Source organism: Cantharellus anzutake, assembly GCF_015039405.1.
Source record: "Cantharellus anzutake strain C23 chromosome Unknown EI90scaffold_31, whole genome shotgun sequence".
NCBI classification, from domain to species: domain Eukaryota; kingdom Fungi; phylum Basidiomycota; class Agaricomycetes; order Cantharellales; family Hydnaceae; genus Cantharellus; species Cantharellus anzutake.
Genome location: NW_024066981.1, coordinates 436,184 through 448,423, shown reverse-complemented (window position 1 = coordinate 448,423; position 12,240 = coordinate 436,184). Strand labels below are relative to the sequence as shown.

Here is a 12,240-nt window from a genome sequence, read left to right as displayed (position 1 = left end):
GGTCATCGTGGGTATCAGTACTCCCCCAGATTTCCCTTCCAAGATGATCTATACATATAATCAGTCACCCAACCCTAACAACTACGTAGATGGATCCCTTACCTCCCCACTCATCCATCCTATCCTCGCCGCCCATTGGGATTATAATGATTATTTTTTTTCGCTCGTCGCTCAATTGATCACGTACAGACTTTGATCCCCAGTATTATGATTCGCATGACTACGGGATGTCATGGCCAGACCGAAAGGCGATGCATACACATACACATTCTAGCGATAAAATCAAACATTGCACGCGGAAAGATTCATCCATCCATGTTCATATGCAGGAGATCAATTCCCTTTTCCCTTTCACGAAAGGCGACGTTTCACAGTTCGCCGTCGATAAGATTTTGGAGCTCAATCCCGCCGCTGGTTGCATGCATGTTGTCACCCAAAAAAAAAAAAGGGAAAGCAAAAGGAAGCGTATTATTATGCACTCACAAACGTACTTCCATCCCATGATCTGATGAGCAGACCTGGACATGTGCAAAGACCTTGAGAGTTGGTTATGCCAACTTCCGGGATCTTCCTCCGTTCTGCCTTTCCCCCCCCCCCCCCCAGCAACTTGATCATCCACGCATGTCGATCTAGGCCGCCCCGTTCATGTACGTCCTATCATTCATCATTCATACCATCGTGCACCCATGATTTCGCAAACACCATCAACCCATCCACATCTCATGGCCGGGCCCCATTATCTAATCATTTTCGTTACCAACCCGACCGCGATCTTGCGCTTGCTTCTTTTTTTCTTTTTTTTTTGGGGGGGTTGATTTCGCCCGACATCTGATCCCGCAACAAGTTTATCCAAATACAAAACAAAACAAAAAGCATAAAGATCAAATTTTTACTGGAATTCCCCGAGCTGCGCATAATTCGCTCTCGATCTCTCCCATCGTCTTTCCACCCTTGAGTCCTTTTACTTTTTGTCTTTGATTTAGAGCTTCTTACTTCCTAAGCTAACAGCAGAGACATGATCGCTCAGTCGCTAGAACTCTCCCCTCCTTCCCTGGCATCTGGCCCCTTCCTTTCACCCTTCCAACAAGTTGAATGGGAACCAATAATGGCAAGTAATATAAAGATGGCGGCCTCTAGATCTTTTTCGCTCCTTAAATATTGTAATTAGTTAATTGCCTTTACCCGAATGGGTAAATCAATGATAAACCACACCTATGACGCAATGTGGGAGCGAAAAAAAAAAAAAAACTAGTTCATGTCTCATAACTGATATTGCATTGTGCCAATCACCTTCTCCCCAATTTGGAACGTCCCATTAGCTGCCCGTGTCCCACCACACAATCCGGTTAATAACGAACAACAACGGCCACAACAAGTCAAACGGCGACAGCGGGGTTTTCTTTTTACTTTCAGCGTTACACGCGCGTGTGAAGGGGAGTTATCATCCGGTAATTCCCGATCCCGCGTCACCCAAATCCCAATGACGCGTTATCCTCCTGACTTGCATTCATCTCGTCCAAATGATCCAATCAGACCAAACTATAAACGTGCCATTAATGCTGCGACCATGACCTGCTGACCAGAAATGATGGTAAACAATAATAACAACGACGACCCACGCTACGCTTAGCCGCTAAGCTTGACGACAATTAATGCAGTGTCAGCCCCAGCCCTTGGTCATTATGGATAATTTTTAAACCCGCGCCTGACTGGTGCCAAAAAGAGTTAGCCGCGTTGGCTTTCCATGACGATCTATAACATCCCTCAAAGGTTCGTCCAAAAGAAAAACAAAATATGCCATTCCAATTCTCTGACCGTAAAGAGAGAAAAGGGGTTCTTCCCCCCCCCTTTAGCCGTGCTAAATCCCTAGGATGATGGCATCCTGATCTTGACAAGAAACAAAAATCCGGAGCCGCGCTCCCATTACGCTTCCCCCCCCCCCTCCTCGCAAACAGTATTCTATCTCCACCACTTCCCCTTCTCCTCCCACCCCCCCTTCCCTCCGCCTCCTCCACCCGATCGCGTTCCATCCCGTCAATGGATCCCGAGACAATCCCACTCGAATCATTCATTGAGGTACTTCCCGATTCCTCATATGTTTTAACCTGACTACAGTCGTGACTAGTTACAGCACCTTATACATATAGCGCGTAAGAGCACTTCGGGATGAGAGGGGAGTGAGATCGAGAGGTAATCGCCCGATCTCTACCACACCATGCAATGCGTACAGGTAGCCGTGTGGTTACTGTCCTTACTTTCCTGCACATACACGTGTCCCCCGACCCGATGACCCCTCAGTGCCGGACTCCTCCACGAACACGAACACTGTCATGTGCGCGAGTGTAGTAGCCACTGGAGGCTCGCGGTCGGTTGGGGGGGTTATCGATCCTCCTTGCTCTTTGCTGTCGTTGGGGGTGTATATTGCACACAGTATTATTGGAACGCACACTGCCTCCTGGCATTCATGTGTACTAGTTGAACTGGAAACAAGCTAGTTTGTAGGGGAGGACATTTTCACTATTCTGTAGATTCATCCAATATTGATCGAGCGGTCACAGTATCCACGTGTACATGTATCGTCTAGGCACCTTGGCCACTCTCTTGTACACTAGTAGTAGTAGTTGCTCCACGACCAGTTAGTAGATCAGTTGCAACGTGGCAACGTGGCAGCAACGCGAACTCTTTTGCGCCGGGGCTGGGTTAGTACGCCCGGGGAATAAGATACTATAGTGGGGGGGGGGCGCATTTTGTTACCCTGATGTAATATTTGTTTGTGATTCCGACGAACTCATCAGATAACAACAATATCATTATCATCAACGTGAGCGGCGCTAATTAGTGTATGTATGTGTGCATGTGTGTGTGTGGTGTGTGTGTGTGGGGGGGGGATCCTCGCGCGCGCGGGTGTTACTACATCAACGTGGAAGGGAACAAAAAAAATTATCAAGGACTGATAGTCAATGTCGGGGATACATATATCTGATATTATTTTAACGGCCGGTTTGGCGTGTGTGTAATCACATATTTGAATGAAAATAAATAAATATCGTTGCATTGGATTGGCCTGACATGGATTGCCTCCTTCCACCCGCCTTGATAGTACTTACTCGCAAGCTTTGACACCGGCCCGGGCTGTCGATAATACATGTACTTATACATACAATTTATGATAACAGGATATAAACAGGGTCCGACGAGATAAGTAATCCAACCAACCCAACCAATTGGGCTGCATGCATGACAATGTACATGCGCCCACGCGGCGGGGGAGGCTGCTATGCATGGCTACCCCCGACTAGTAGTATCATATCTACCACCATATCTACACACAATGTTACCCGATCGCGTCGACTCGGTACCCCCCGCGCGCGCGCGACATGCACGATCAAAATATAGTAGTATAGTACTTGATTTGGACAAATCCTATATAGCTAACAGCTCTATTCTATACAACGCGCGAATCATGGCGCAGGATTCGAGATAGATCAACGTCGTCGTCCTAGTTATGAAAACACAGTACTGCTACTATACTTACTGTTACTTGTGGAACAGCCAAAAACAAAAAAAGCACAATGGCTGCACTGCACGAGGTGGCACAGCTTAGCTGGGCGCTAAAACTGCGCTGATATACGGGCCGACCTACTGCATAGCCGCTTCGTGGACTAGTGCATGTGTGCGTACGTTAACTAGCGCGGCTACTAGTAGACGACGATGCGGTTACGCCGTCGCAACGTGCATCAAGCACTCGGGACGTTGACAGTATCCCACTGTAATATATCAACTGTTTGGTATAATTAAAAGCTCGATCGAGCTCAGAAACCGGTGTTGTTGTTGTACTGGTCATCTGCTGGGCCACTTACTAGTAAGTAGTCGGATGATCATCTCCTATCCCCCCATCCCCCATCGATGTTAAACTTTTTCTCCATGCATCTAAGCTACGGACGTTCTCGCCCGCGGACAAACACGAACAAGCGCCCATCGCAGGATGCGTCGCTTTTTCGTTCTCTCTCTCTCTTTTACTTTTATCACGATTAAAAAATGATAAGACAAGGCTCACCATGCCGGCACATGTTGTACAAGTAAGCTTAGTATACCATGTAGTGCATTGGGGAAAAAAAAGGACATATATGTATGTTAGATATGCCATATAGATAGCGCACACACACGCGCACACTCACTACACAGATGAAACCCCTCCTCCCCCCTCCTCTCCGGGGAGAGGATGGGATTCGAAGAACTTCAGGGACAGGGAGCGTCGCGATCGGGAGATAATACTGTAAGCCGTTATGGATCGAGGATCGCATGGAGATCGAGAATCGAGTTTTTTTTTGTTTTTAACTTTTATTATTATTATTATTATTTTAATTATTTTGTTTTACCCACGGAGTGCATTTGCAACAAAAGGGTATAATGTATTATGTGTAGATATGTATAGAGGTGTGTATTTTTTTTTTACCCATTGGTATTTGACATTTGAACGCGTTTGTGTGAAAATACCCGGGTGATCAGGATCAGAATCAGAATCAGGTCAATGGTCATTGGTCATGGTCATGGCAGGTCGGGGGGTGGTTGTGTGGGGATCTCAGATATAGTGTGTGTACAGTAACCAGCACCGATATTGAGGATCAAAGTGTGTGTTTTTTGTTTTTTAACATAAGGAAAAGAAGTAGAAGAAGAAGAAGAAAGAGAAAGAAGAAGAAAAAGTTCACAAGATCATGATCAAAGCTTGTAGCCACATCTCAGCTAGGAAGGATCTGTACAAGTGCTTGCTTCTTTCTGTTTTGTTTTGTTTTTTTTTTCGGCAGGACTTCGCGTATGTTCATTGTTCTTTTTTTTTTGCGCGCGCGCAGCACATACACATACACGTACACATACCTATTGATCGTTTACATTGCAGCTAGTGATTGTAATGTAAAAATGTATTTGCTGATCAGTACTGATAGAAGGGGGGGGGGGGGGGGGGGGGGCCAAACTACAACTACTCAGGTGTAATTCCCGCGGGAGAGGGGAAGGGGGGCTAGCTGGTAGCACACATGGATTTCCAATGCCACTTGTCGAAAGATGGCATTTTGTTAGTTGTATCGTTCACCCAATTACTTTGCACGACTTGCACGAATCGGGCGGACGCCTAGGATCGACATGGGGGGGGGCAGATGATGTTTGTTAGTACTGTTCACCAACAAATACCCGAATACAGGCGGTTATACTAACATGTATGTGTTCGTAGGTTGTTCGTATCATGGAAGAAAGGAATGTTTATACGCTAGTACTCGCGTGTGCTGATCACCTGCATAATGCGCAAACCCCTCACTTTTTGCATGGGCCCTCCGGGGCCCCGGCATCGGCAGGAAGAACTCAGATCGAAACATTTATCGAGATCAGAGGCTGAAAGCTAGGTACGGATCAACGTGCACAGTTAGTACTGCGGCAGTATGCGCTTACGGATCCGGATCAAGAGAAAAAAACTTTGTTTATTGTACTCGATCGGGTTTGTTATCTGTACAGATAATTGATCTGCTCTCAGCTCGAGTTACTCTGCCAGGTGACTATTAAGTCTGCCTGATCTACTGTGATCTTGCGTGCGGGAGGTTTGGGTAAACGTATATCGACCCCACAGCCCTGAGCACTGGCCGGTATCTTTGGTGATCGCATGCGACAGACAACGTCCGAGTCGCGCGTATATACGTGTCTGACACGGACCGGCCGTACGCGGATTTTCCCGCCAACTCTGGTAAATGTGTGCGTGAGCCATTACAATGATGATATCCGGTGATTATACCTGTACGTTAAGTAATAGTTGGAGAGAGATTAACGATCTTGAGAGTTATCTCGATCTTCGGGCAACTAGAGCCAGGTAGCAGCCTTGATCAAAGTATGGGTACTTTGCGGTCATGTCCATGTTGGTCCCCCCCGATTAGGTCGATCAATTGCATGATATGATATAGATAACGAACTTTTGTGTTGCACATGCGCGATTTGCACAAGTAAAATAATAGTATGTGTATGTGTTCTTCTTTTGTATCATATCGACCCGAGCATACCGATAACTACGTCACAGTGGTGGCTAATCATCTAGTTTGGAAACCCATTTATAGGTATCGTTGACGTCACAAACTAGTTCCACCTCGTTATCTTTTTTTCGTTTCCGGTGTTTTGTTTTTGTTTTTTGTGTTTTTTGTGTTTTTCGGATATCGAAGGGGGTATCTATAATCTAATCCTGCAATATTGAAATGGACCAAGATTACCCTGTAGTAGCCGCGAGATCGAACACTGATGTTTTACGAGGGATCGCGGGGGGAGAGATATCGATAGGACCTTTCTATAATACGTAGCTAGCTATCTGTATGTATTTTATCCCAAAAGGACCCTTGATTCGAAGCTCATGACACGAGGCCTAGATCTTGCAGCCGGCAGGCACATCAAACGTGGTACGGGTTCAGCTTACACCCAGACCCATATCCGCCCCATCACTTATCCATGTCCATTAATTTTGATATCGGACTTATCATTATACTTATTTCCACCCTCCGTACTACATAGCTCCGTTGCAAATTAAAGGTAGCCGGATCTAATTTGTTGGTGTCAGCACGGATGAAGCGTACTTGTTCACTTACGGGGCTCGTGCAGATGCGATACCTCTATCCAACCCTAAACCTTGATTCTTTCAACTTCGTATATTTGTACGATTTCATGCACAACTCCTGACTCGGTGCTTCTACGAAATAGCACCTGCAGATAGAAGCCATTAAACGTATAGGTATATGACGACATAGACAGGGGGAGATGTATGCTTCTCTTGTATTATTTTTTTTTTTACCAAACTGTGCATATATGGGCGAGAAAGCTACGCGATGTCCAGATCGACGTGCATGACAGGAGCGAGTCTCGAGCTTACATGCACTTTTCACCAACGCCATAGCGTGTTACCACCGGTTGCGTGCTCGCTTCATTGTAGACACGAGGGGTTGTATATACCCGAAAATCTAGACCTAGGCCTTGTGTGATTTATCGATAAACCGGACGTACCTGACTGGACATCAAAGATACACATGCAAGATCGGCCGTATGCATGTATGCATGCAATGGCATTCCAATACCGACAAGACTGCCTTCCGGTGTGTGCGTGAATTGCCGGCGTGGATATCTACTACATGTACGGTCGATGGGAATATGAAAAACATATATGAGAGTGTATGCGGAACGAGGGGACCGGTACCTCGCTCATCGAAATGTGAGTGGTGTTGATTAAGAAAACGGATTGAAATATTATATCGATCGCCAGCACGAACGCGTTTTTTTTTCTTGCTGAGATGCGAATCCTATTCTTCTAGAATGTTCAAAAAAAAAAACCCCCATTTTTAGTTCGGCGTGGGCGAGCCAGAGCTACCTCACTCACTACTGTGGACCTTCGAATTCCTCCAACACTACAACTGCTTTGCCCTCCCGTGTGTGTGTGTGTGCTCGAATCGTCGGATTGGGTTCGGGAAAGACAAAAAAAAAAAAAAAAAGGTACCGTTAGTTAATAAGACCGATGCGCCCATGCAACAAGAATTAGAAAAAAAAAAAAAAAAAAAGAACCACGGCCACTTTAATTTTCCACCCTTAGCCCCACACTCTACTCTTTGGATTGGAGTACTGACATGTTCATACTGCAGAGGCTGAGACATAGTTAATAAACAATAGGCAATACTTAGCCCAGATATCCATAGATGGGCTAGTTGAGCTCACGATCATTAGTAAATGTCTTACGCGTCGATGGATGCCCCAACTCCCCGCCCTTGCCCGTAGGCATGTGAACAAGAAACCATATATATATATATGTATCATTTGAACGAACCTGTGGCTCGACTTCGAATATTTAGGCGCTCTCTGGGTTTATTATGGATAGGTCATGGGGGGGGGGGGGAGAGAAACGCGCCTACCCGTAGACGAGCTGGACACGGCGTCGAGGGCCTAATTGGGAAATTCCAAAAACAAAAACCAAAAAACCAAAATGAAATGGGCCACTATTGGCCTTGTTAGATCGGCTTCCACTTGTTGTATCTGCAATCGGGCATAAGAGGCTTTCATAATGTAACCAGTTAGTTCAAGATGAATGTGGGTGTGTGTGTTTCGTCCGTCCATTCTACATCATGTGTGCACATAGGGACTGAGAGTGGTACGGTAGATCGCGTTGTCCATGCATCTTTTTTTTTTTTTTTTTCGATGAAGGTATGTGACAAGCACTAGTTTGCATGTTGCGCCGAACGAACGCGAACTTGTCCTCGTGACGCTCACGTGCATATATATATATATATTGTTACGTCAGGCGAATTAGTAAGTATATCGCCGCACGTGAATTGGAAAATTGCAGGAAAGAAGCACGTGTTTAGGTTGGCCCCCTAGAATCGCAAGAAAAGAAATGGCCTATTACGATAGGCCATAAATGCTGGAAGACCGCGCAAAAAGAAAAGAAAAAAAAGGAATACCATTGAGGCACCAAGTACTTGTATATATTTACTCCTTTCAAAAACGCTAAGCGAGGCTACTTACTACTGCCACAGTATTTGTATGAAGTCGGACAGGAGTGTTAATTACAGTGGCTTTATAAGAAAGTTGTGATGCCTATCTTGAGTGCATGGGCGCGCGGGCAAGAGGGCACGAGTATATATACGTCTGGCCGCCGTCTGTCTAAGCGAGAGTGATCATCCATCATTCCGAGCGGTTGTACCTAAGTGGGATGATGGGGGGGGGGGGGAGAAAAGTAGAAGTAGCGCATGATTGCAGTGTATGAGGACCTAGTTCGGTATGGTCCACATTTCATCAGGGTGTGTGTTGGGAGGGTATTACTTGGCCAGTTGAAAAAATGGATCCCTAGATACCCTGCGAGTAAAGGAAGGAAACCTCGAGCGGTCCGATAAAATAGTGAATTGCATTAAGCAAATTTATCACCGATCATGATAACGGCCAATCATCAGATCAGCGGATGCCTTTTTTTTGTACAAGAAAAATAAACAAACTTTCTTCTGACGAACCTTTGCTGAACAGCCCCAAGTTCAAGTTCAATATCCAAAAACGGGTTGACAGCCGCGCACAATAACGCGTGCTCGCCTATTTCCAAGCTTTCTTCACCCTGCCCCCTCCCCCTCCCCCGAGAAAAGAAAAAAGAAATTGCGTGGAGTCCCCATGCAAGGAGCCAGCATGTATGCCGAGGTGCGGGTCAAAGCTGTGCAAGACTTTAGTGAGCGCTGCGAGAAAACGGCGGAAAATTTCTGCGTGCCACCGGCATAGATGTACCAGGTGAGGAGTCCGACTACAATGGATCACAGTATAGTACGTTCCATACTGCATTAACAGAAGAGAGAGGGATCTGGGGGGAAACGCAGGAAGTCTCCAATATCTCACTCGGTTTCCAAAAGCACCGAAACATAAAAGCCATAGACTCGTCCCAAGGAGCCCGCGCGCGTCCAAGGTTAGAGTGAAGTTACGTGCAATCCCATCGATTTTTGATTGGAATCAAGCTTGCAAGGGAGGGAAAGGGAACAAAAAAAAGGGGTCCCTGTGGCAGCAGTAGAAATTCAGGGACCTGTGGCGAAATAGACAATCTGCAAGGAGATGTTCGCTCCCATAAACGCTACTCGATTGGGCCGCCGGAACTGATCTAAATATATCCCCAAGTGTTCAGACTGCAGAGTATGTGGCACCCCACCTGTGAACTACTTGCGTCACTGGCTGTTTTTTGCTTCAAATCGGTGAGTCAGCGTTCCTGGGTTGAACAGACCCAGTCGTCTCGGCCAAGATTCGAAGTCCAGACGTTGAGCTGCAAGATTGACTTCAGACAAAATCTGCTCAGGCAGCTAGGGTCCAAATAACGCTGTGCCGTTACACCAGTGCGAACCATCATAGCGTAACATGGCAGTCGAAATTGCAGACAGAGAAGGGAGGAGATTGGTAAGGATTCTAAGGAAAATGCCGACCTGTTGTTTACGCTTCCAGCGTCGAACATTGGTTCCGTATTTTTCTGACGGCTCTTTCCATCCAACACCCACGAAACACGCCAGGGAGGAAAGTTAGTGGGCAATCGAGCGACTGAGAAGGCGTTCTTGGCTGCTCTCGAGCTGCGGCTACGCCCCCATGGAATCTTCCACGATACTCAAGCCCAAATGGGTCCCCATAGAGCAGTTGAAGCCAGGAGAGAAAAGGAGGCAGAAAGGGCTTATCAAGCTCTGTATTGACCTAAGTCCTGAGATCATGGACAAGTTGATACGGAGCTATGGCCCGTATCCTCTCTTCTGGCGCTTCGACGTGCGTGCTATGGTGAGTACTATGGTGAGTGATGCCTTCGTGGAAAACTTGAAAACCACACTAAAATTTCTCATTGTCTAACCAGATTCAGGAACTTGAGGCGGGGAAGCAAGGCGGTTCGGAGGGGGAGGGGCCGGCGTTCATGGTCACCCGCGAACGACATCCCATGGGCCTCCATTCCAGGGAGGCAGTCAGGGATGCCATTGGGGGCACCATCGGCCGCTGGGATGTAGTACTGGTTCCCCAACGACATCTGGGGCCTCTTTCCAATCCTACCCGCCCACCTACGTGCTTCCCCCCCTCACCCCGATCAGCGGGGGCCAAATCTTGGTGCGCCATGGATAAGACCTCACCCTTTCCCCATCCCACTACCGCCGCCGCCTATACCACTGCCACCACCCCTCCCCCTCCCCCAGGTCCCACTCCTTCACCGGCTCCCCCCAACCAATAGACATCTCCAAATGTCTCGTACGCTTGAGTACACACCATGTACTCGTCAGATCTCTGTGAGTTTATCTAGTATCATTGCGTGGATCTCCCTGATATGGGTTGCTCCGGCTAGGATGAAGTGCACGTTCCGACCGTTCGCGGTCGAACACCAAACCCACATGGCGCAATAGGTTCCCACCTTCCCACAAGGGGGAACTTATGAGCGCAAGCCTGGCGCTGGCCGTGAAATGGAAGTTCATCTATTCCGGCGGCGCAGCCAATATATCGAGAGATACCCATCAAGCTCAATACCAGCGTCCTTCCAGTCAATTCGTCCTTCGTGCTTTCGATCTCGGAGCGTCGTTGTTGGAGTGTGAGCGTTGATTCGGACTGTGTCTGTATATGGCAATGAAGTAATGATCTTTTTAATATATCTTTGAGTTGGTGCAGTCCCTAGCCTGGGTGTTCGTGAATCGTTCCAACGATGAGGGCGTACTGCAATGGTGGTTGTAGGGCTAGCGAAACCTTTGCTTTATTTACAAACCCGCTCACTGATTGTACCCGAGATCAATATTCGCTTCTCGGGCTGTTTCGCGTCCGACATTAACTCGCATGAGGTCTTTCGGGATGCATGAATATTAGTACCTTGGTTATCATGTTAGGTCTCCTCTCCTGCTAATCCCGCGTACTTATTGGTTCATTGGCACATGACTGGTGCAGACAGAAAGCTTCCAGGAATCTACGTAGCTTGGAACTTTGTTCAAGCGAAGTTATGATGTCATTGCTGGTTGTAATGTTTGTCCACCCGGCAGCTCAAATGTAACCTGAGGTTCCTGACATTGGGTTGAAGGAGGCCCCCCGCAACATGCCAGTCGGTGCATTTTTGCGGACATTGACTTTAACTTGAGATGTACCCAGCTTCCGGCTTCGGGAAGGGGAATTACGCAACGGCTCAATCACCGCCCAAATTGCTCGAAAACATCGGCGGAAATGTTCGGGTGTCACATATTCTCTGATCCAAATTCTATTGCTTGTCCCGAGAGTGATGAGTCCGAGTGATTTTACCTAAAAACAGGGGGGAGGGGTGGCCCCAGAGAGACATAAGTTCGGTATGGGCTCCAAGTTAATTCGTTACGTCAGAAAGGTTAGCTAGTCACCCAGTTGAAAAATAAATAGTATCTGTCGCCGTTAGATCTAGTGGGTTGAAGATTTCTCCGTCAGCACGCTCAAAATTTGTTCTTCTTTTCAAGAATGGTACATAGGACGAGTGAACATAGTGGGTTGCATATATCACGAACGGCCTATGATCAGCAGGCGCCTTTTACCGGAAAATAGTTTCTTCTGACGAACTTGCTGAACAACCCTTGCAAGGTCTTTGGTTTCGCTGCGAGAACGACAGCAATCTTCCCGCATGACACTGGCATAGATGTATCGGGTGAGTACCCGACGACAATGGGTCACAGCACTTTCACGGGCATCCGGGAAGATAAGAAGGTCATTGCGGCGTCGTTAAAAGCGTAGCACAGG

At 47.1% G+C, this 12,240-nt stretch overlaps 1 protein-coding gene across 1 annotated transcript; it reads left to right on the top strand.

The window, feature by feature from the left end:
• The first annotated feature begins 9,867 nt into the window (after positions 1 to 9,867).
• EI90DRAFT_3062740 (uncharacterized protein) lies at positions 9,868 to 11,152 on the top strand. The gene is made up of 5 exons (XM_039060663.1): positions 9,868 to 10,308; positions 10,370 to 10,429; positions 10,480 to 10,572; positions 10,599 to 10,790; positions 10,847 to 11,152. The coding sequence occupies exons 1-5, from the start codon at positions 10,114 to 10,116 to the stop codon at positions 10,934 to 10,936; spliced, it is 630 nt and encodes a 209-aa protein (XP_038914888.1). The 5' UTR covers positions 9,868 to 10,113; the 3' UTR covers positions 10,937 to 11,152.
• Positions 11,153 to 12,240: the final 1,088 nt, after the last annotated feature.